The sequence below is a fragment of the Vombatus ursinus genome, unplaced genomic scaffold, assembly GCF_900497805.2.
Source record: "Vombatus ursinus unplaced genomic scaffold, bare-nosed wombat genome assembly UNPS02014799.1, whole genome shotgun sequence".
Taxonomy (NCBI): Eukaryota; Metazoa; Chordata; class Mammalia; order Diprotodontia; family Vombatidae; genus Vombatus; species Vombatus ursinus.
Window position 1 is genome coordinate 9,127,761 of NW_020954577.1, and position 22,305 is coordinate 9,150,065.

Sequence of the window (22,305 nt, forward strand, 5' to 3'; positions counted from 1 at the left end):
TCTTACAATTTGTTCCCCCTTCTCTCTACATCATATAAAAGAGGGCCCCTAATGTATGGAGCATAGCAGTCTTTCAGGAGCTCGGCTTTTCCATCATGCTGAAAAAGAAAGGAGGATGATCCACTCAGCAGCAGCAGTAAAACCCTTATCTTTAAGCCTTTTCTTTTCCAAGGACATTATCTCAGGTAATATTGTCCACTGGGAGTGAAAACCAAATTAATTACCTGCCTACCACAGGAATAAATAAAAGGGCAACAGAACTACCCGATGCCAGTGGGGTTTCTACTGAGAGCTCCAGATTCAGGAAATAGCGTGTGCATTTGGAGAAGTTATAAGTGTTAATAGAATTATATATATGAAAAAACCCCATGCTTATGAAATATGAAATCCTGCAAGATTTACAAGACTATCTATACGTAACGATTGAAGCATGTTAGTTTTTCAAGGAGATTAAGGGAAGAAAAACAAGGTGTTAAATGGAAAGCCAAAGACTTTTCGATATTATCTAAATCCGAGCATTATCAGTGTTCTAATGGCAGCCCAGTATTCACACAGATGATGCCGGTTTTCATCTCCCAAGCTGAGAATATGGAACTTTAGAAATACCTCTCTCAAATATTAAGCGGGTTACAAGAATCTTGGGGGAGTTTAAGGCTTACCCTGCTTGTTTTAACCTGCACCTGCAGAACATGGAAACAAGTTCCATCTTGTTGGCCCACCTTGCAAAGCTCCTCAAAGGTTTCTCAACAGCAGACTGTGTGTATACAGTCATGAATGTCCTACTGAACAGACTTACGGGTCTGCTGCTGCATTCCATACGTGTCGGGAGAACTGCTCTTGATTGGCAAAATCCTTGGGAAAAAAAGGAAAAGGAGTCAAGTTACTTTTAACCCCTTTGTTCCCTTCAGAAGGCCACAAACTCAGGACAGTCTATGATTTTTATTTCTGCATTTAAATGCACTCAAAAATTACTCTGTTTTATCACAGAGTCTGTCTTGATTTATTTTAATTTAAAAAGAAAAAAATCTGTAGCTATGGGTTTTTTTAATACATAGTAATGTAATTATATTTCAGAGATTCACAAATTTCTCTAATTTTTATTTTAATTTTATTTAATTTTATTGTTTCTGTCCACTGTTGCAGACTGGTGGGTGTTCAGGCAGTTGATACATGAAAGCATTTTTAAAAGACTTATTAGAGAAGAAATACTCAAACTATATGGGTCAGCTCCAAGAAAGAAAAAAATCAGTTATTTTTCACAAAACTAAAGCAAAATTTGAAGCCATTATCCTGTTCTGGAAGGGCTCTACTTCAGCATACCATACTTCATGTTGACACATAAGCAGAAACTTTATCTCAGTTCTGATGCAACAAAATTGATGTTTCTCCTTGGCCTTCATGACCCCTGTGCCTTTGTTGGTATGCACTCTGGAGGCTGGGCTTTTCACAGTGGGATCAGAGTACTCATGCTAAACAGCCCTACAGTCACATCTAGGAGCCTGGGTATTTGAGGGGAGACAAAGAAGAGCAACATTGTCTTGCCAAAATGGTCATACCCAATCCTAACTGGGGACATCTATTGCTCAGATTTTTAAAATGGGATGCCAGGATTTCTGGACTTTGTTAAGCTCTCCTTCCCAAGCTAATTATATGGCAGAAAACTTTTCTCCTCAGATAAAATGAGGTAGGAATGTCACCACAAAGAAAACTGGTAGTAGCACAATTGACTCAAACTCCCTGTCCCCTAAACACACAAAAAGTTAAACTATAAAATTGGCTATGTCCAAACTGGATAAATCAATGTCCAGTAGAATGTCAATTTCCTGAAGGTAAAGACTTTTATTCTTACTTTGGTATCCCCAGCTCTTAGCACAGTGCCTTGCACATAGTTGCACATAGTGCCTTGCGCTTATTAAATATTTGTTGGATGGGATTGGATTGAATTAAGCAAAGGAAAACATGGAGTTTTCATAAAGAAACAGAATGTGAACTCCTTCAGAGCAGGGACTTTCTTTTTCAGTTTTGCTTTTGTATCCATGGCATCTAGTACAGTTTCAGGGATGTAATAAGTCATGTTGACTTTTTTTTTTACCTTGGCATTGTCATACTATGGTGCTATGTAGAAGTTTTAATATTATTACTGAAATATCACCCTCTCCTTATTTTTAAAATCAATTCTTGCCTTACTATTAAGAATATGCCTGCAGGCCCATGAGCAAATGTGAATTAGCTATTGTTTTTTTCAGAGCAGTTGTTAGAATTATCAAGTCTGAAAAAGGAGTATGTCAGGTTGGAATTTTCTGTTTAAATTTTCTTAAATGCTCTTAACTTGTTTACAAACTCCAGAGGAGAACTCTGAACATGAGCTCCCCAAGTATACCACTACTCTTCCTGCCTCTCCCCCAAATGGGCTCTCTCACCTGGATAGGATGCTAATTACAAGAAAATGAACTGAACAGAAATAGGAGAAGTGAATTTAATGGAGTGAATACTGATATATCCAGTGAATAAGAGGGGAAATAGGAAAGACATAAAAATTAGCCCTCTGCGTGTGGATTCTGTGAAAGTGTTCAGACTTTAGCACAGCTAACAAGAAACTTTGGTTTACATATGACATCATACCTTCACCAGTCTTCCTCAAAGACTAAATTGAAGAAGTTGCTTTTTATTCCCTATTCATAAAACCCAGGATTTCTACAAAATGGCATCCCTGAACTCTTTTAAACAACTGTATCATGGATTTCTTTGGAGTTTCATGAAAAAAATATTTTTGAAGGTAGGGCAATTGGGGAGAGAGTTAACCACAAATAGCTATCTAAAGGTTAAATATATTGTAGGATAGTGCTGTGCTAACCAGGCACCTTTGATCCTGAATACTAGCTACTATTTTAGTGGATAGCAGGTTCTTACTGTTCTTTTCAGTGGGATTTCATGCTTGGATTGCAGTCTCATTAGTTAATACATTCCCCCACCCCCACTCAGGGTCCTTACCCCCCCGACCTCCCTTTCTCCCTCTTGGCAAGAAAGCTGCTGGATAACTCAGTAACCAAGAAACATATTGGAACTTCCTGCTCTCCTCTGACTGCTGATTCCTCTCTCTCCTCCAATAAGTTCCTAATAAATAATGATCTGCTGGCTGCCTTCTACTGGGCTGCCTGGGAAAACTCTAGTCCAGTCACCTAGTTTCTAAGGTCTGCAAATATGTAAACATCAATTACCAAATAGATTTTTGCTTCCATGCTCCTATCCTGTTTTCCTCGACTACTAACAACTGATGATTGAGAAATGTAATGATTCACAGAAGTTAACACAGCCCACACAGGGGGCTCCACTTCAATAAAAGAAGCTTGTTTCATCTTTATCGGGGTCTGGATAGCCATACACAAAGTTTAGGGCATAAAACTGGATAAGTTAAATTCAGGGTACAGTAGTTGAAATTAAAAAAAAAATCCTCTCCTACCCAGTACAGTTCATTAAAGGTGTAAAGAAAAATATAGCTGGCAAATTTCCTGGAGCAGAGACATCATTTTTTAATAATACCAAAATTGTAGAGTTTGGTCTACTTGGGGACCTTTTGACAGTTGGGATTTTGTGCACTATGGAAAATACTTCTGCATGTTTTCTCTTCTGTTAGCATTATTCTGAGTTTCCAAACTTGAAGTTTAAATCCCAAAGTATACTCATTTCTACAAGGGATTAGAACTTTCTTTTGCTTAGTCTTCCTTAGTGTTTAAGTTTTCTACATTACTTTCTTAAATTACTTCATGTGTGATCTTGAGCACTGCACGTAAACTCGAATTGCTTTAAGGAATCAAAAAAGGGAACAATCTTACTGGGGTGTTGTGAAAGGGATAGAGTTTAACCTGACAACTCATGAAGTTGAAACCTTTTCAGAACCTCTGTAGAATTGGGTTGAATTCTATAATATAAAAACAAGGGTTTTTGCCTGGGATTATGACTTCTCCTTGTTCTAAAAAGTTATTTATTTTACTAATGGTGTTTTCTTTAAAGAGATACTCAAATTTTTATTTCATCCATAATAAGATAGAAAGCATTTTATTGGTTTTATGAGTTAGATACAGAAGACCAAACCGACAGAGTGCAAAAGAAAATACAATTGTACAGAAAGCCAAAGTTAACACGAACTGAGTTCTTATTTTTTTTAAAGCATATAATAGATTGTAACATTACCAGCAACAAGACTCTTCTACCTGGGGAACATTTTCCCTTGTAATTTTGAATGAATGTCCTCATGGTTTCTCCAGTACACTGGGGGAATGAATGATTCTTGTGCCAATTTTTCACCAGATAAAAATGTTACCAAACCAGGACATATGCACCACCCTCTTACCATTGCTGTACACACATCAGTGTCCAATTACATCGAAGTCCTCGCACAACCATATTTTATTGGGGAGGAAATAGTCTGAAAGTTTGTTAGGAACAAAGTGCCAGTGAAAGTTGCTCCAATCAGGGGGTAGCTAGGTGGCAGCTAGGTGGCGCAGTGGATAGAGCACCTACCCTGAAGTCAGGAGGACCTGAGTTCAAATTCAGCCTCAGACCAAACACTTGATGCTTACTAGCTGTGTGACCTTGGGCAAGTCACTTACCCCCAATTGCCTCACTAAGAAAAAAAAAAGTTGCTCCAATCTTACCAATCATTTTCTGTTAAGTGGAGACATTTTAAAACCTTAGAAAAGGTGGGATTTTTCTAGGATAATAATCAGTTTCAATAATTATCCTCTCCACCCTCACCCCCACCAACCTCTAGTGTTTACACCACTACAGCTTTTCTTTTCTCCGGTTGATCAATCTAGAGAGGAATTGTTCCGTTTGCCTTGTACTCTCCAGAACCAAATCTGCTTGCACTCCCCTCACATTCACTCACGACCAGTTAAATGGTACTGCTTCCCTCCTGGTGGCCACTTCTTTCTCAGGGAGGCCTAATTTCCCTTCTATTTGGACAGTTTCAAAAAAATTTTCATTATATTAGCATTGGCTTGCTCCCTTGAATTTCTGAGTAATTATTTTTTGGATTATTCAATTTTATTTAAAATGACTCTGGAAACACAGGAGAGGAGGGAAAGGAGAAGAGGGAAGGACCAAAACAAATAGGATGCTTAACAAAGTCAAGACGCCACAAAATTTTTTTTTAAAAATAAAAGACCCAGATCCCCCAAACCTGCAGGGATCAAAGATGGACATAAGCATGAAAAAGAAGAGACTACTGGACTCCTGCTGTCTGTAGCTTGGCGTTAACTGACGACTTCTGGAATAGACTGGGAGATGCCAGAAGAAAGGGAAAGTTGAGGGTGGTCTCCTCAGTCCCTTGGCACGAAAGGGTCAACTGAGCCGGCAGGAGCTGTGTGTATTGCAGAGTTTTCCTATGCGTGCCAGCACTTACTTCTGTTCTTTCTCGCACACCCCACCTCCAGTTTGGGGATAGGGCGCGGGGTTGGCGGAAAGGGCAGAGACTGCAAAACAATAAAGGGTAGGGGGCAAGGAAAAGAGAGATTAGGCGAGCAGCAATAAATGACGAGAGAGCGAAGGGTTATTTTCGCGCCACAGGAGACGCTGTTGCTGGGGTCGCTTCGGGGGCCAATGAATGCAGAGCTGGAAGCGGATCGGGCCGGTGGCTAGTCCGGACGCCCGCAAGGCCACGGGCTCTGATTGGCTCCTTGCTGCCACCGACTGGAGACGAGAGCCCCCTTCTCCCCCGCCCCCCGCCCCCCGCCTCGGATGTGCAGAAGAGAGGGGTGAGGGGCGGAGAGTGGCGGCGGATCTCCGCGACCCTGCCTCCCCAGCTCCCAGGCGCCGGCCGCGGCGCCCGGTTCCTCCCCCTCGTGCGCGCCGCGCAGCCGGGCCCATCGGCGGCCGGCCGCGAGCTTGGCAGACCCGTAGCTCGCTCCCTCGCCTTCCTGCTCTCTTGCACGCTCGCTCCTCGGCTCTGCTGGCGGCCCCAGGGATGCGTCTCCTTCTCCTGGTGCGCTGGTCGTCACTCTCCCCGCCGCCCGCTCCCCGCCCCCCTTCCCACACCTAGAGCCGGGGCGGGGCGAGGAGGACCTAGCCCGGAGAGAGTTAATGTCAAACAGCAGCCCGTCTGCCCCCCCGCCCCCCCCCCGGCCCTCTGAGCCTGGATGGGGTCGGCCCGCGGTGGGTGGGAAGCCCCGGGGCCAGGGCCTGGGATTCGGGGTGCAGGGGAGGCCGAAGAGTCGAGGTAAATTCATTCGTTGTGGGCCAGCTGGGCCACTACCTAAAGCCAGACGAAAGTTCATTCCCCACACCCTATTTCACTCTCCCCGCCCCTTCCCGTCCCTCTCTTCTCGAACCCGGGTGTCCTCTAAGCCAACCAGACAGTCTCGCACAGAGACTGCCAGAGGCCGAGGGAACCACAGTGGCCTTGGGTGCAGAGCAGCCGGATTAAGCTTGGCCCTGGGTGCGAGAGTACCGAGACTGACCCGGGTTCAGGGGCAGACGCTGAGGCGGTGGGAAGGAAGGAAGAGGTTGTCTCATATGTGTATGTGTGTGTGTGTGTGTGTGTGTGTGAGAGTGTGCCTGCGTGTGTCTGTGTCTCTGTGTGTCTTTGTGTGTGTGTCTCTGTGTGTGTGCCTGTGCCTTTGTGTCTGTGTGTCTCTATGTGTGTGTCTTTGTGTCTGTCTCTATGTGCCTGTGTCTATGTGTGTGTCTCTATGTGTCTTTGTGTCTGTCTCTGTCTGCCTGTGTCTTTGTGTCTGTGTGTGTCTGTGTATGTCTGTGTGTCTGTGTCTGTCTTTGTGTCTGTCTCTATGTATGTGCCTGTGTCTGTGTGTGTCTGTGTATCTGTGTGTGTCTGTCTTTGTGTCTGTCTCTATATGTGTCTGTTTTTGTCTGCATGTCTCTGTGTGTGTCTCTGTCTGTCTCTATGTATGTTCCTGTGTGTGTCTGTGTCTGTCTCTATGTGTGTGCCTGTGTCTGTCTCTGCGTGTCTGTGTGTCTGTGTCTGTCTCTATGTATGTGCCTGTGTGTCTTTGTGTCTATGTGTGTCTGTGTCTGTCTTAGTGTCTGTGTCTTTCTCTGTGTGTGCGTGTGTGCGTCTGTGTGTGGTGGTTGTGGTGGTGGGGGTAATTCCCGGGCCAAACTGGAGAAGAGAAAGGCAAAAGGCTTTCCTTCCCTGTGACTTTCGAAGATCCGGCTCTCTTTGGGTGACAGCCAGGGAACAAGGAAACCACCCCATCTTCTTTTCTGATCTCCGTCTTTGAATGCAAACAAAATAAATGAAGGCCGATTCCAAGGGAGTGGGTGGGCAGAGTCCACAGACCCTCCAGCATACACCAACTTGAAGCAGATCTGCGTCCAGGAGAGTTGGTTTAAAGGAATAAAAGTGGTTGGGTTTTTGTTTGTTTGTTTGTTTGTTTGAGCAAATATTACTAAACTTGTACAAGGCACATCCGTGTAAGTGCTCACAGTTCCCTTAGTGTGTATCTGTTTGCTTTAAGACAGCAAGGGCTAGGAACAAGGAATACTTCTTCCTTTCCTCCCTGTGTGACTCTTACATATATAACCTGTGAATATTGTGATAGTAATTGGTTTTTTCCCAACCTTTGTGACAGAAAAGGGATCCCTGAAAAATAATTTTATTACCCCCCTCCCCAGGTCAGGCTGATAAAGAATTGAGGAGGCTAGCCCTAGAGGGAAAACAGGTCGTAGTTGAGGAGCAAAAAAGAATCCCCCCACCCCAATCCTTCTCCATTTGAGAGTAAATACAAATGATTCTCGGCATTAATATTGGAGTGGGGAAAATTGCTAGAACTGCCTATTTTTGAACTACAAAAATGAGACTCGGCATTAAAAAAAAACCAGTAATTGTCTACAATTTTTAGTTAAAATGCTACTGGAAAATTGTGATTTTTAGAATCATTGAGTATGAATATTCTTAAGGAGGGAGAAGTACCTTCTGAAGTCTGAAGGGCAGTTTGTCCCTCGTGTTTGGATATCTCCTTGTTACCCTCAAACATAGAGACAAAAATATTAATATGAAGGTTTGTATAATTTGTAATGAAAGCAATCCACTTCTGTTCAGTAGAGATGATATATCAGTAGGATCCATTGGGTCAGAAGCTGCATCAAATTTTCTGTGTGTGGTTTGTTTTTTTTTTTTTTTTTTTGTCATTTATACAAACCATTAGATGAAATTATTTTCCAAAACCCCCTGGAAATCTGAAATTCTAATTTTTATATTAAGTGTTGATAGTGATAAGACAAACCTTAGAGAAGCTTTTTCATAGTTTTGAATAGCAGACAGCCTTACAAATAATCAAGACTTTTAAGGCAATTGGAGAGTTTCCAGTTTCTTAATTTAAAAATAGTAAATCCCTGTCAGGATACCAGAAGGAAGCAGGCTCAGTTGACTTATTTTGGACACAGCTTAAGGTGACCAAATCATTTACGGTAATATCTTTTCTACCATATGAAAAGCAATTACAGAGAGAAATGGATCCGAAGTACTATATAGCTCAGCAACTAGTTTGTAAAAATTTAAATAAATGGTCTATCAGAGAGAGAGAGACTATTTCTAACAATGAGGAAGCCTCAGCAGTCTTTTTTCTTTTGGTTTGTTTTGTTCACATAGGAAAAAATGTACTTACCCATTTGGTTAAACAACAATCAAACTGATAATATCTCTACTATATATCTGTGAAGAATGTAGCCCCAGTTCCTTTTGAGTGCTGTTTTAATGCTTTTTTTTCTTCCCCTCGACTCAACCAATATTGTCTTCCAAGGGACTAAAATATCTCTCCCAACCTTTTGCTCATTGAAGATCCTTCAAGAAAAATGTTAGGTTCCAAAGCGGTCAATGAGAAGTGAAAAAAAAAAATTTAAAAACCTGAAATGTTAGTGTAAAAGAAAAGAAAATTGCCAATTTCTCAGTTTTTTTTTTTTTGTACAAAATGAAAGTTGTGATCACTCCCGTTCCCCATCCCCAAAACTTCGCTAAATTAAAAACTTGGGAAAAATAAAACTAGGCTGAATATATGGTAACAGTGAACCTGAATTGCAAAACAAACCAAGCAGAAAGCAAAAAAACCCACCTCCAAACAAAACAAAATGCCACATCTCTATTGTTTGGTAGAGGCAGATGCTAGAAAAATGAGTTGCATTTTGGAAAGAAGAAAAAAAAAAAAAGCTGCGTCGGCCCATATCAGCAACTTAATACCACCGTAAAGGTCACAAAATAACTGTTGCTTTTTAAAGGGGAAAAAAAAACCCTAATTTAAAATATCACTCTGTGCCCGATAATGATTTCTTTCCTATCCCCTAGGTGCATTCGCACACACAAACCCCGACACCCCGCCTTTATGCCAAACTGTTTTACTCGACAAAAAATAAATCCATCAAAATTAAAATTCATTCATATTTTCCCAGATTAAATTAAAAATTTTCTAAATTTTTGTAAAAAAGGGGAAAACCGCTGCACCACTTTTCTCCCTGTAAGGTAACAAAGCAATTCAACATGTTTTCATTACCTTGTAACCTATATGTGAAATTTGATTCACGTTACTTGAAAAAAAAAAACCTGCAAATATTTTTCACAGAATACCTATTTTTTTTTTCACATCTCCCTTTCAAATATCTGTCTTGGAATAAATCAAACCTTTGACTGGAGTCCCCAGAATTATTTAACAAAACCTACTCGATTTTTCTATACGAAATACAGCCCAACCTTTCATTTCCGTCTCCCTTCTTCATCTTCAGTCAACATTTTGTTTGCCCGGGAAGGCTCGGCTGGCCCCAGACCCCACCCCCACAAACCCAGCATTGTCTCCTTTGCAAGTGGGGGTAGGTTATGAAGGGCCCCTGAAGCCCGATAGGGAACCTGCAAAATCGAGGCCAACACTCTCGATATTTCTCGGGTAATTACCATTCGAGACGAAGGAAAGGGATATTCTGGACCCCTTCTCTTAGGGTGCCTTCTATACCCTCAGTAAATTCAGAAGGGGGAAAAAGAGAGGGGGTAGCCCTCTTCCTCTGCCACCTTAGAAGCCACAGGAAGAGCTCGCTTCCCCGCCAGCCACTCGGCCGAGCCACCCCGCCGCCGTCACCCCTTCCCTTTGTCCTTCGCCCCCCACCCCTCAAACCCAAGAGCTGGGCCCCTACAGGCCCAGCAGCTGACCACCCAGCAGAACTAAAGCCAGAAACGTTACCATTTCGGAGCCCGATTCGGTGCTGCAGAGAAACTCTCGGCCGTTTCCCCCGCCCACCCCCTCGGCGGCCCCGGGAGCCCGCAGGCTAGCCGGCTGCGTCCCACCAGAAGCCCCCTAGTCTTTTCGGTGCTTTGCAACCAATGGCAAGGCAGAACCAGGAGAGCCTCCAAAAACGAAATGGGAGGTGGATGTGCTGTGGTTGCTGGAAGGGTCCCTTCTGGGTGCCCCTCCGAAGCCCCCTCCTCCGGCGGCCAGTCGGGCCCAGGAGGCCCGCGGCTACCGAGCAGCGCCCACCCCACCCGAACCGACCACCGTCTCGCTTGCTCTCTAGCAAGCTCATCCGCTGACTCACCCACCCTGTGCACCCGCGCTTGGGCCACGTTGGCCGAGAGGAGCCGAGCCCCGAAGACCCCTCAGATTAATGCTCCAGAGAGGAGGGAGGAATCGAGCGAGCGAGCAAGGAAGCAAGGGAGGGCGGGGGGAAGAGAGAGGGAGAGGGGGGGAGTTGGCTTGTGCTGCCAATCTCCCACCGCCCCTTCCCCCCTCCTCTATCCCCCTCCCAACTCTCCCCTCCTCGCTTTTGCTCCAATGGTAAACCCAGAAAACTTCCTCCCCGATTTGCAGGAGGTTACATTCACTCAAGCAGCAGCCCTGAAGGAGAGAGGGAGAGTCTAACGTTTATCATTATCAAAGCTTTATGCTTTGGACTGTGTGCTATGGTGTGGGATTGTGTGTGTGTGTGTGTGTGTGTGTGTGTGTGTGTGTGTGTGTGTGTGAAATACCCAAGAAAATCACATTTTCCAATTTTTTCCTCCAAGGGAGATAACCTCGGAGGCTAGGACCCCTTCCCCCTTCTCAGAAACAAACAAAAAAAAAAAAGAGAGAGAGAGAGAGAGAGCGAGGGAGAGAGAAATTCGCTCTTTCGGTTTCCTGTAGCTTCTTCTCCCCATTAAACAGCCCTAAACTCGAGCTTCTGTACTTTCAAGCTGGCTGTTAGCACCGATTGCTCTGGGTGTCTTTTCTTCCTCCTCTTTGCTGACCCTCACCCAATCTCCTTTTCTTTGCTCCCTTATTCTCCTCCGATTTTCTTACCCCCCTTTTCTCCAGTCCCCTTTACCCCAAACCCCTTCCCCCCTTTTTGGTTAAATCTCTTTAATTGAGGAGCCAGGATTCTTCACGTGAGACCGTTGATTTGTAGTTTGAACACGTGGCTCATTCAAATAGCCGGACTATCCAAGTGATTTTTTTCCCCCTCCTTCTCCTCTCTCTCCTCCTCTTCCCCCCCCCCCCCCCGGTCCCCCCTCCCCTCCCCTCCCCCTGCCTGCCTCCCTCTACGTTTTTTTTTTTTTTTATGGGGAGGCGGCGCCTCCACTCACGCAGTGTGACATTTTCACAGCCCGCTCGCTGCTGGCAAAGGGGCTCGGGGAGCAGAGACAAAAAGTAGTTTTTTTCTTTCTCCTCCTCCTTCTCCCCCCCTTCCCTCCTCCTCCTCCCCCCCTTCCTCCTCCTCCTCCTCCTTCTCCTCCTATTTCTTGCGGACCCCGCCATCCTCCCATCACAAAGCTGGTCTGCTTTGCTCTCGCACGTCTGCAGAGTGAGAAGTCCTCACTCTGGCTCCGGGGCTCCAGTGCAGCTATCTTTCCTTCCCTGCCAGGGAAAGAGAGAAGCCCACTGACCCACGGCTAGCCTTGCCCCTCTCCTTCTCAGCCTTTCGTTGTTGTTTGGTTTTTTAGCATCAGACGTGTAGCGTAGCGTAGCCGTTAGGGGCTTTTAGATCAGGAAAAAAGGGGCAAGGACCAGAGACAACTGGTCCAGCCGCTCGTTGCTATATTTTCTTCTTAAATTTGGTTTTACTTTAATTTCAACCATTTCGCCCCACTCGAAAAACGATGAACAAGCTGTATATCGGCAACCTGAGCGACAGCGTGAGCCCGGTGGATCTGGAGAGTGTCTTTAATGACTCCAAGATCCCTTACACCGGCTCTTTCCTGGTGAAAGCGGGCTATGCGTTCGTGGACTGCCCCGACGAAAACTGGGCGATGAAGGCCATCGAAACCCTATCAGGTGGGTCCCCTTAAGTCCGGGGTGAGAGCCCACGGCTCCCTCGGCACTCCTGGGGGACGGACAAACCTGTTCGTCGCCGTGCGACCCCCAGTCACTAGCCTTTACCTTCCCTTTCCAAGACACTAGCGGCAGCGGGGGTCTGGTGCCAAGGGGCGACACTCGCAGCTCGTACGGGGAAAGACCGCGGGGTACCCACGGGGATGGTCAGATTGAGGGGTGGCGAGAAGGGAAAGGACGGACAGATGAGGAGGCGTCCTGCCGGTGCCGCTGGGGTTTCCCTTAGCTGCCTCTAGCCCTGACGCTTGCCCCAATCTCTGCTCTACTCTTCACAACCTGTCGGGTGTCTCCCCAGTTAACCGGCGGAGACGCTGTCAGGTAATGCGCACGCTGCCCTGGGAGGTGGGGAGAGAGAAGGAGAGGGCGGGGAACCCTAGGGTGGTGTAGGGGGTAGAAGCGAAAGGGCAGATTCGGGGTCGGAGCAGAAAGCCACCTGCGCTCACCCAGTGCCCGTTGCCTCCCTTCTCCCCTAGCGCTCACCGTCCCCATGTTTTTCTCCGCAGGTTGGTCGCTCCCCCTTCTCTAGGCGGGCGCAGTCTCGGGACTCGCGCCCGCTCTTGGTGGGAATTAAGTGCAGCGGGAGGCGGGGTGGTCTACTCGTTTTTTCGTTTTATTTATTTTTTCTTTTGTGCTAACCTCAGCCGGGTTTGCAGCAAGAGCGCCAGCAATAGCAGCAGCACCAGCAGAAGGCGGGGTGGGTAGAAGGGTACAGAGGCAGGCAGAACACCGGGATGGGCAGGGACTGAGGGCTCTCAGGTAGGGCACAGGGAGCGAGCGAGCCGGTACGGAGCCGCGCAGCACAGCACTGCTGACCCGTCTCGCCCGCCCCCTCTACGCACCCTAAGAGGCTCGGGGGGGACTGAGAACTGCGCTCGCTGTCGCTGCCGAGGAGGAGTGGAGACCCTTTCATTCGGACTCCTTCTCGGACGCGGCCGAGAGTCAGGGGCAGGTGGGTTCCTGGCCGCTGTCAGGGCGCGGGGGTCTAAAACATAGCCCGCGCCTACTCCATCTCTTCCTCCCCCCCCCCCCCGGTTCCGGGGGCCGCGGCATTTGGCTTTCATGCTAGTGTGCGGAAGAAGGGTGGGTGTGTGCGTGTGTGTGCGCGCGCGCGCGTGTGCATGCACGGCGGGGTCCGTCTGTGCGTGCGTGCGGTGGGTGGGGGTCCGCGCGCTCGCCCCCGCCCCCGCCCCCGCTGCCAGGCTGCGGCTCTGGCTCGCCGCTGCAGCTGCAGCCGCTGCCGCCGTCGCCACCACCACCACCGCCACCACCACCGACGAGCCTGGCAGGAGACGAAGCGCAGCCACCCCAGCCCAGGCGGAGACCAGCCTGTTTTTCTGGCGACTCGAAGAGTGCCCGCACTCGCCCTGGCTCGTTCCGGGGGGTGGCGGCGACGATGGCGCCGCGGCCCAAAGGGTGGGGGGGCGCCCCGGGCTGTCCGAGGTAGGGGGCGAGGCCGGGCTGCTCTTAGAAACTCGCCCGAAAGCTGGGTGATGGGGGGGGAGCGTATGGGGCAGGGGAGATGAAAAGGGTGTTAGTCGAGGAAGAAGAGTAGAAGGGGGGAAAAAAAGAGGGTCCGACTAGTTGGGGCATCGTACAGCCAGATTTCTGGAGAGTTGTGGATTTGGGGTTCCTCAGGGACTTTGCGCCCTGTCGCCCTGTTTGGGGGCGTCCATCCTTTTGGAAAAACGTAACTTGGGGTTTTTGGGGTTCTCCTTGCCCCCCGTGACCCCACCTTTTAATTATGTCTGTGGCCTCTGGGAACTACCTGAGGTAGCTTTTGTTGCCGAGCGAAGTGGGGGCGTCTCTAGCCCCCGGGTTTGGATCCCTGGGCGAAAGGGGTAAGGTGGGGGAGACCAGAGAGTGGGAAACGTGCCCAGCATTCTAGCTGCGGAGGCTGTTCTTTCTGGGTGCTCTCCTCCCTCCTCCCCTCGCCCCCGCCCTGTGCCAGAAAAGTGAGAGATTAGGTTTGAGATTGGGGTGCAGGCGCCCCCCCTCACACTTGGGAGGCTTCCAAGCGGTTCCCCTTAGTTGCTTGCCAACTACCAGTTTTTCCCTGCGGTTATTTGGGTGCAGCTTTAGGCCGATGGGGAAGGGAAGGAAGGTGGGGGGGGGCTGCAGACAGGCGACGTAGAATTGCGGCGGTGGCGGCCCTGGGCGCGCGGCAGCCTCAAGCCCCCTTTTGCTCTTGTTCGTTTGCAGGTAAAGTGGAGGTACACGGAAAACTCATCGAGGTGGAACACTCGGTCCCGAAGAGGCAGAGGTAATCGTCTTTCCCTTCCCTCCTCCCCCTTCTCCTTCCTCCTCTCTTCTCCCCCCCTCCCCGTCCAAACCGCTGCAGGAAGGGGAGGGGGCGCTGGAAGCTGCCTCTCTGCACCACGAAAACGGCTTGCCACGACGGCGCTCGGTGGCTTTTGCCTACGGCCGAAGGATTTCTTCAGCCCTTGAGACCCCTCCAGCTACCCTTCCCCCCCCCAATCCCATCCCCACTAAACCCGGGCTTCGGGCCAGACTTTTGGGTGGAGGGAGGTGGCGAGGGGAGGAGCAGGTTCTCTTTGGGTTGCGCACCTCAGAACCTGGGAACTGAACGGACGGGACAGCCCGGGGGAGGACACTGAGAAGGGGAGAAGGAGGGCTGAGAAATTGCAGTTTTGGGAGGAGGGGGGCATTAGCAGAAAATGAGATGGGCTGATTTGCGTTACATAACGGATGGCAAGTGAGGGAGTGAGCGGCTCGTCGGCGGCGGCATCACAGTGGGGGAGAAGAAGGAGACAAACCGTAAGTACGTTTTCGATAGCCCCTCCCCGTGAAAATGGGGAAGGGTCTCTGCAAGCCCGGGATTCGGAGCCCCCGGCCGCTGCCCGCCGTCGGCAGAGCTGCAAATGTGTGAGTAGCCATCATTCTGATCCACCCCCCCCCCACCCCTGCAATAATAAAAAAAACCCTGCAGAGGTCTTTTTTCCACGTAGACTTCTCCCCACACCCCAGGTCCTTGGAGCCCCAGATTTGAGCAGAGACTTAGCAAGGAGGGAGCAGGAAATGGGTAGGGCGGGCGCTCCTGCAGCCAGCCTAGAGGATGCGCAGGTCTTTCCGACGGCGCAGCCCGTACTAGTGCAGGCTGTCACTTGACCAAAAAAAAAAAAAAAAAAAGCCTATGGAGAAATCTCCCCAGGCTATGACGGCCGCCCTGGCGGCGGCGGCGCAGCTACATGGCCGCGAAGCTGGCGCTCCAAAGGCGTTTGCCTCCTCCCTGTGGTCCTTCAGCCGTCCTGCACCTCTTGGGTTTAGCAAAGGAGTGGTGGGGCGGTGGGCTCTTAGAGGTGCTTCGGGGAATGCCCTGAGGTCAAGACCAGAAGGTAAATCGCCAAGGTTTAACTTGAAAACTAGAGTTGCCTTTGTCCATGGTGGGAGGGAAGGTGGAGAAGCAAAGATTAGCTTCAGGCTGGTCTGGGTGGAAAGAGGGCAATAGGTCGGGGAAAAATAGAATTGGAAGTTGTCGACGTGCTGCCCCTGTTGACCTAAGAAAAAGACATTCTTGGGGTTTTCTATGCCCTAAAGGTAGCTAACAGCCCCATGCCGAGTGATGTTTTCAAGAAAAAAAAAAAAGGTTTCCCAAAGTGTGCTTTTCCCCTCCATTTGCCAGTGTGCCCAAAGCTTGCGTTCTCTGTATTTCGCACCTTGGCTGGTTTGTTTCAAATGTCATTGTTTTTCCCTTTCATGTTCCTGTTCTGGGGAGGGAAAAAAGAAAAAAAAAAACACAACATTACACGGAAAACCTAAAGGTCCATTTAGGAATATATCAGAGCTGAAAAGACCTTTGCTCTGGTTATGTATAATATACTTGCATAGTGGCATGTGATATGGTAAACTGTTCCGTTTCTACGCTAAGCTTCCAGCTTGAAACACACAAAGAACCTGGTCATCTCTGTGCAGTCTAGTCTCTGTGGACCCCTTCTCCCCCAGAAATATTAATTCTGGGATCCGGGACTCATTATTTTCTTTGAGCGAGGAACCTTTTATGACATAAAATAGTGAAAAAGAATGTTTTTTTTTTTTAAAGCTTTTTTTCCCATTCAAGGAAAGAAGAAAAATCCTGAAGGGCATGGTAAAGAAAAGTGGGTACTCCAGATAAAGTGGGGTAGGTCCTGGTGAGCTCTGGAGAATGAAATATTATAGGTAATTTACAGGCAGCAGTTCTAGTGTTCCCCTTTGAAGCAGAGTTACCAAAGTAACACCCCATATGTATAACAGCTCAGACCGCTGGGCAAGATTAGAATTGACACCACCATCCCCACACTTTTATACTTTAATTTTTTGGTCCACTTGAAAATGTCTTGGGACCAGTTCAGACTTTCCTACCTACACCCTGACTCAAACTCTCCAGCTCAATGGAGATTCCTTTAGTTAAAACTGTGAATATGCTAAGAGACTTCGCAGTTCTGTCCTTTTCAAATTAGTGGGGGCTTTTGGGTTTTTTTTTTTTTTTAGCCCATATATAAGGTAAGAGCTAATATTTTTCTCAGCTCCCTTTCATTCAAGAAGAATGTGTTTAGATACACATTCAAGGTCAGAATTGGGGGAATAGTTTCTTTGATAACCCCCAAACCCCTCTCTCACAGGGCAGTTGAAATTATGCTTTTAGAAAACTTAGCCAGGACCATCCTGGGAATTGGACAAGCCCGATTTTCCCCCACACCCCATAAGTAGTGTGGACCGTATGAGATGAAATTTGTAAAGCGCTTTGCGCTACAGGAATATTATTTTGAGAGTCCTGGGCCCTTGGACCGGAGGCTTTAGCCCCTCTCCCCTTTCCCGGAGTAGCTCGTCATCCTCGGCATCTTAATTCAGGTTTCTCAGGCCGTCAGGTCCCTTTTTCCCTCCCCCCCCCCCCCCCCCCCCCCCCCAGTGCAGCGGCTCCGGCCTTGACTGGGGGTGGGAAATGGTGGGAAAGGCAACGAAGGCGCTGGCCGCTCCCACCCACTGCGGCAGTCCAGTGTTCTCTGGCCCTGTTCGGAAGAGGGCATTTTTGCATGAACCCACCCGGCAGGCAGGCAGCTTGTATTGATCCCAGACGGTTCCACCGCTCTGCTCCCAGGGCCACCAGAGCTGGGGGGAGGAGAAAGGCGAGAATGCCGCCGAATGGGTAATCTGTACCCGCACCACGTCCTGGGGAGGAAGGTCAAGAGAAGGGGTGGCAGTTAGGGTTTGGGTCCAGAAGGCCAACCCCTGCAGAGGGCGCTAAGATTTGTCATTAACAGTGAGATTCAATAGCTTCCAGCCCTGAGAGGGGACAGCGAATACGTGGGCTTCCCGTAAAGGGGACCCACCTTTGCAAAAATGACCTTTAGACCCATAGAGAAAGGCGGGTTGGGAAGAGGGCGGCCCAGACTGCTTATCGAAAGCAAAAGTTGGGGAGCCCGGCACGAGAGGTGATTGGGTGGAACCAGCAGCCAGCTATGGTCAGTTTTTTTTTTTCCCCCTGAGAGTTGCACTGCGGCAGATGGGTTGGAGGGATATAGGGAGGAGAGCTCTAAGCCCTAGTAGGTGGCCGAGCCCAACCACTGTGGGTTCTGAAGACTGCTGCAGTCTCCAAGGCAACGTGGCACGTCTGCCTTCAGCCGCCTGTGAACTTGAGGAAGATGGTAGCAAGGCACTGTAGGGTTTTAGACTCCCTCCCGTCCTAGCTCAGAGAAGACGGAATTGGCCATCTTAACAGACTTCTTGATGGGGCCCCACTTCCCCCCACCCCCTAGAGGGATTAGTGTGGACGTGACTTTGTCTCTTTGCTAATGGGAATAAGGCTGGTGGAACCAATGGTAGTGCCACCCCCACCCCTTGTCTTTCCCTTCAGGGGGGTATAGAGGGACTAGGATGAATATTAAAGTCTTGGCACCTTTGAGAGGCTCCCAGTTGAACAAGGTGGCTGGGGCGGCTGGAAGGGGGGGGGGGGGGGAATGTGCTGGCTACTGTGTGATTATGTAAATAGCAATGATGTCACTTGTTCCAGGGTCTTTGTGGCTGGGGAGGGGGATGGGAAGGTTTCTGGTCCTGGCCCCGTGGGGGGGGGGGGGGGGGGGGGGGGGGGGGGGAATGGGGTTCTGCTTTTTGTTCGAACCTTGCCTTTTGTCAAACAAACAAACAAACAACCCTAGAGATCCTCCTTGTCTCTCTTAGTTGAAACTTTCTCCCCCTTCTAAATTACTGCATTCACTCTGGTTTGATTTTTTCACCAGATTTAGCTGTTTCCCCTTTGATTAGGGTTATATCAAGCGAGGCAGGTAATATAGAACTAAGTGCCCTACTCCCCTCACTTTTCCATCAATTAAAGCTGACTCGATCTAGTTGTGTCGGTGCCCTGGATTGAAGATTTGGAAGGTACGTGATATCCTGCTTGTTGTCCAGTCTAGTGAAAAGGGAATTAAAAAAAAAAAAAGTATCCAACATTAAAGTTGGATAAACAGAAAACAGCGTATCATGGTAGTCAGTATTAAACGGTTCAAGATAACCGTCTTAAAAAACAAAACAAAACAAACAAAAAAAAAAAAAACAACGAAGCTAAATTCTCCACCTTTTCCCTCCTGGTCCTGTTAGTCTTTAAACCATATTAGGGAGGTGTCTTTTGCTAGGATATGAAATCAAATATGGAAACCAACGAAGCCTAGCTTATTTAACTAATGGTTCACACCAGTCCTTAGCCTTAAGGAGAGGCAGCTTTCTCTAGATGAACCACCCCTTTTCAGATCACTTTCTCTCTCCTAGGAGCTTAAAATGAAGCTGGAACGGCCTCTAACTGTAAAAATTCTGTTTAAGGAGATGGCTGTCTGGCATGGAGAGTTGAAGGTCTTGTTGAGCTAACGGGTTACTTCCCTTGCTCGGCAAGAATTTTATAGAACTTATTTCTATGAAAGTAGTAATATATGCGGGTGTCCAAATGTGTGATGCCTTTGACCACGGTGTCTAGAGGAATACATTAAACGTTGGTTTCCCCGTAGTAATGAGGGGCTTTTAAAATAATGCCTCCAGAAGTAAGGGAAATTTTAGGCAACCCCTTGACTTCAAATTTTAAACTTTAAGAATTTAATGATTCTTTACGAACTTAGCTATGAGAAAAATATTTATTATATACTCTAGACAGATTAATTGGTAATCCTGAATTTTGGACATGGCTGTCCTTCCCAAGTTTTAGCCAAAATGGAAGCTAAAATCTAAAAATGTATTGCCTTCTAATAGGCTGCTTGGGAGACTGACAAAAATTGTATTTAAAGGTATTTTAGTTACCTTGCATTTTTAAATGCACAATTAAAATTTTTAAGTCAAGAAATTTGACTTTTGTCTAATAGCTAAGCACAGGAGGTCAGAGGAAGACGTTTAGAACTTAGAATGGCTAGATAGTAATTTTGAGTCTTAAGAGCTGGCTTCTAGCCTTCCTGCTAACCAATGCAAATAAGTTCTTTACTTGACTCAAGTCCTGTTACAACCAGTTCTAAGGAATCAGTCCCAAGTCCTTTTATTCTGGAATTTTTTGAGGCTCTTTGAAATAAATGAACCACCAAGCCCTGTTCAGTTATTTTAAAATGTTTGTTGTATAAAGATTTGGAACTTTGGATGCAATTGGCTGCATTGTAGGGTTGTCTTTCTCATGTGTTCTGGTTGGGCTTGATGATCTCCAAGGGAACATGATTTTTGAAGTGCTTTGAAATCCTTCCCTCATACATACTTGGATAATTAATAGTTTACTGATTAAAATAAATTGACAGCAAGAGAGAGCTGCCAAGTAACTATGGAATATTTTGGAAGTATTTGTTATGGCTTTTGGCAATAACTTTTTCTAGAAATACATTTTTTTAATGAAAGCATGAAATAGCCATTCAGTTGTTTTGGCAGTTACTATGTGTGATTTGGGGGAGAGATGGAAAGGGGGAAAAATGGTTAGCCTATACTGTACTTGGCAATGTTCTCTTTACATATACAAGGTTCTAGTCATGGAATTGGGAACTTTGTGTCCCAGGTGCCTGGAGTCCATGGGCCTTAGAGGTGGATTTGGCAACTGGGGACTGGTATAGGCAGATTTGGTGCAATTTCCCCAGACATTCCTTTTTTCCTTTACCTCCAGAGTAGCCTGTAGCACCAGGACAGTTTGATGTACTTGGACCTTGCTTCTCCTATGTCAAGGGACATTGTTAATGTTGAATGCAATTTTATGAATAATAATGTTAGAGCTATTTGTGCCTGAATTGAAAGTTTGTGATACATATATACATACATACATACTAATATCTTATAATTTTAATGTGTTTTATATAGCCAGCTTATTAATTAATTATCCTGTAATTCAATATTTTAGAATGTGTGTATACACATACATGTATACATATGTACATACGTGAATATATCGATATATGGACCAGGCTAGAGTAGACTTAATTTGTTAATGGTAGAAAAATATCTGTACTCATACATTTGTTAAGGTTTGCTAAGTGCTTTATGTAGTTAATTAGAACTAGTCTTTGCCCCTTTTCATTTCACTGAAAGTACTCTTTATTTTTCCTGTTAAACATGACCGTATGAATGGCTAACTCTCGAACACTGAAGAAATTGGGTTTACAGACATAATGCATATGAAATGTGCTATTCTCTCAGCATCCTGAAATTTGATTACATGGCTGTTGGAAACATCACATATTGAAGGAATATTCTCGAAGGGACACAGTAGAGCCTTTAGCTGGGCATTGACAAAGCCAGTTACTTTTGAATTTTTATTCAGTGATGAACTATTTTTAAAAAATCTTTTTTAGTTCAGGGTGGCTAGTCTCCTGATTGAACACAGGAAGCAATTTGAGCATTTTGTATTGGGAGGCTGCTTTTCAAACTGGGCTTATTATTATCATCTCAGTCAATCTAGTCCTATTAACCCCTGACATAGGATATGGGTTTTTTTTTTTTTTTTTGTTCTGTTTACATTTGCAAGCATTGAAATGAGATTGTTGAATTTAAAATGACTTAGATTGGGGTAGGTGGCAGAGCCTTCTTAACCTCATTGGCTTCCCGCTTCCCTAGCTTATTTAGACAAGGAAAAGGACTGTGGACAATGAGACAGAAATCCACCTCCCTGGATACGTCTTCCAGACTTCAAGGTTAATGGAATTTTGACTGATTGTCTTGTAGCATTGATAATGATAGCTGATCAGAATCAGAAACACCTTTGGGATCACCTACTAATAGCTAAGTTTAGGTTGCGATTTATATGCTTTGCTCACAAACCATCTAAACAGGTAATCCATGTAGTCATATATCCATTTTATAAATGAAGAAACAGTTAAATGGTGACAAAGGTTAGGTTGCAGCTCTGCCAGGATTTTTAATACTAACCCACCCTTTAGGGGCCCTCTATTGACAACATCCCTGACAGCTTCTTTCTATTCGTACAATTTGACTGCTGGGAAGCTCCCTACTTAACTGAACCCTTGACTGCAATGTAAGGGGAGCTCCAAGTGTTAGAAATTATCTCCTTTTTTGGAGCAATCAGCCCTCCTCTGACTTGTTACATTGGTTTTCCTACTTTCCTATATGGAATCAGTTTTCTTCCTTTGACCTGACACCCTGCCCTCCCACAACTATTTGATGACACCGCCATCATATCCCCTGTCAGTCTTTTCTAGGCTCATCATCTCCAGTTCCTTCAGCTGTTGCTCTCATGACATGGTTTCCATACCTTTCACCATCTTTTGGGTGAGCTCTGGGTTGTCAATATCCCTCTTAAAATTTGGTGCCCACAGCAGAATATGTTACTGCAAATATAGTTAGCCTAGTGCAGAGATCTGGATGGCATTTTATGAAGATGGCCCAAAGTGACATGAGCTTTTCTGGGCAAATAGGTTGTGATTGACTTGTCCATCCTGCTTTTGGGATATTTGATCCCCATGCTGTACTAGTGTAAGAGCCTTTTTTTTTTTTAAACCTAAGTGCAGTTAAAGATACGTAACCCTTCTAAATTTCATTTTAGTTT

The 22,305-nt window shown here is 46.6% G+C and overlaps 1 protein-coding gene across 1 annotated transcript in view; it reads left to right on the top strand.

The window, feature by feature from the left end:
* Positions 1-12,070: 12,070 nt before the first annotated feature.
* LOC114050611 (insulin-like growth factor 2 mRNA-binding protein 3) overlaps positions 12,071-22,305 on the top strand; it is a 100,477-nt gene continuing 90,242 nt past the window's right edge. Inside the window, exons 1-2 of the mRNA XM_027872435.1 lie at positions 12,071-12,245; positions 14,502-14,562. Coding sequence (XP_027728236.1) covers positions 12,071-12,245; positions 14,502-14,562 — 236 coding nt within the window. The remainder of the gene's footprint in view (positions 12,246-14,501; positions 14,563-22,305) is intronic.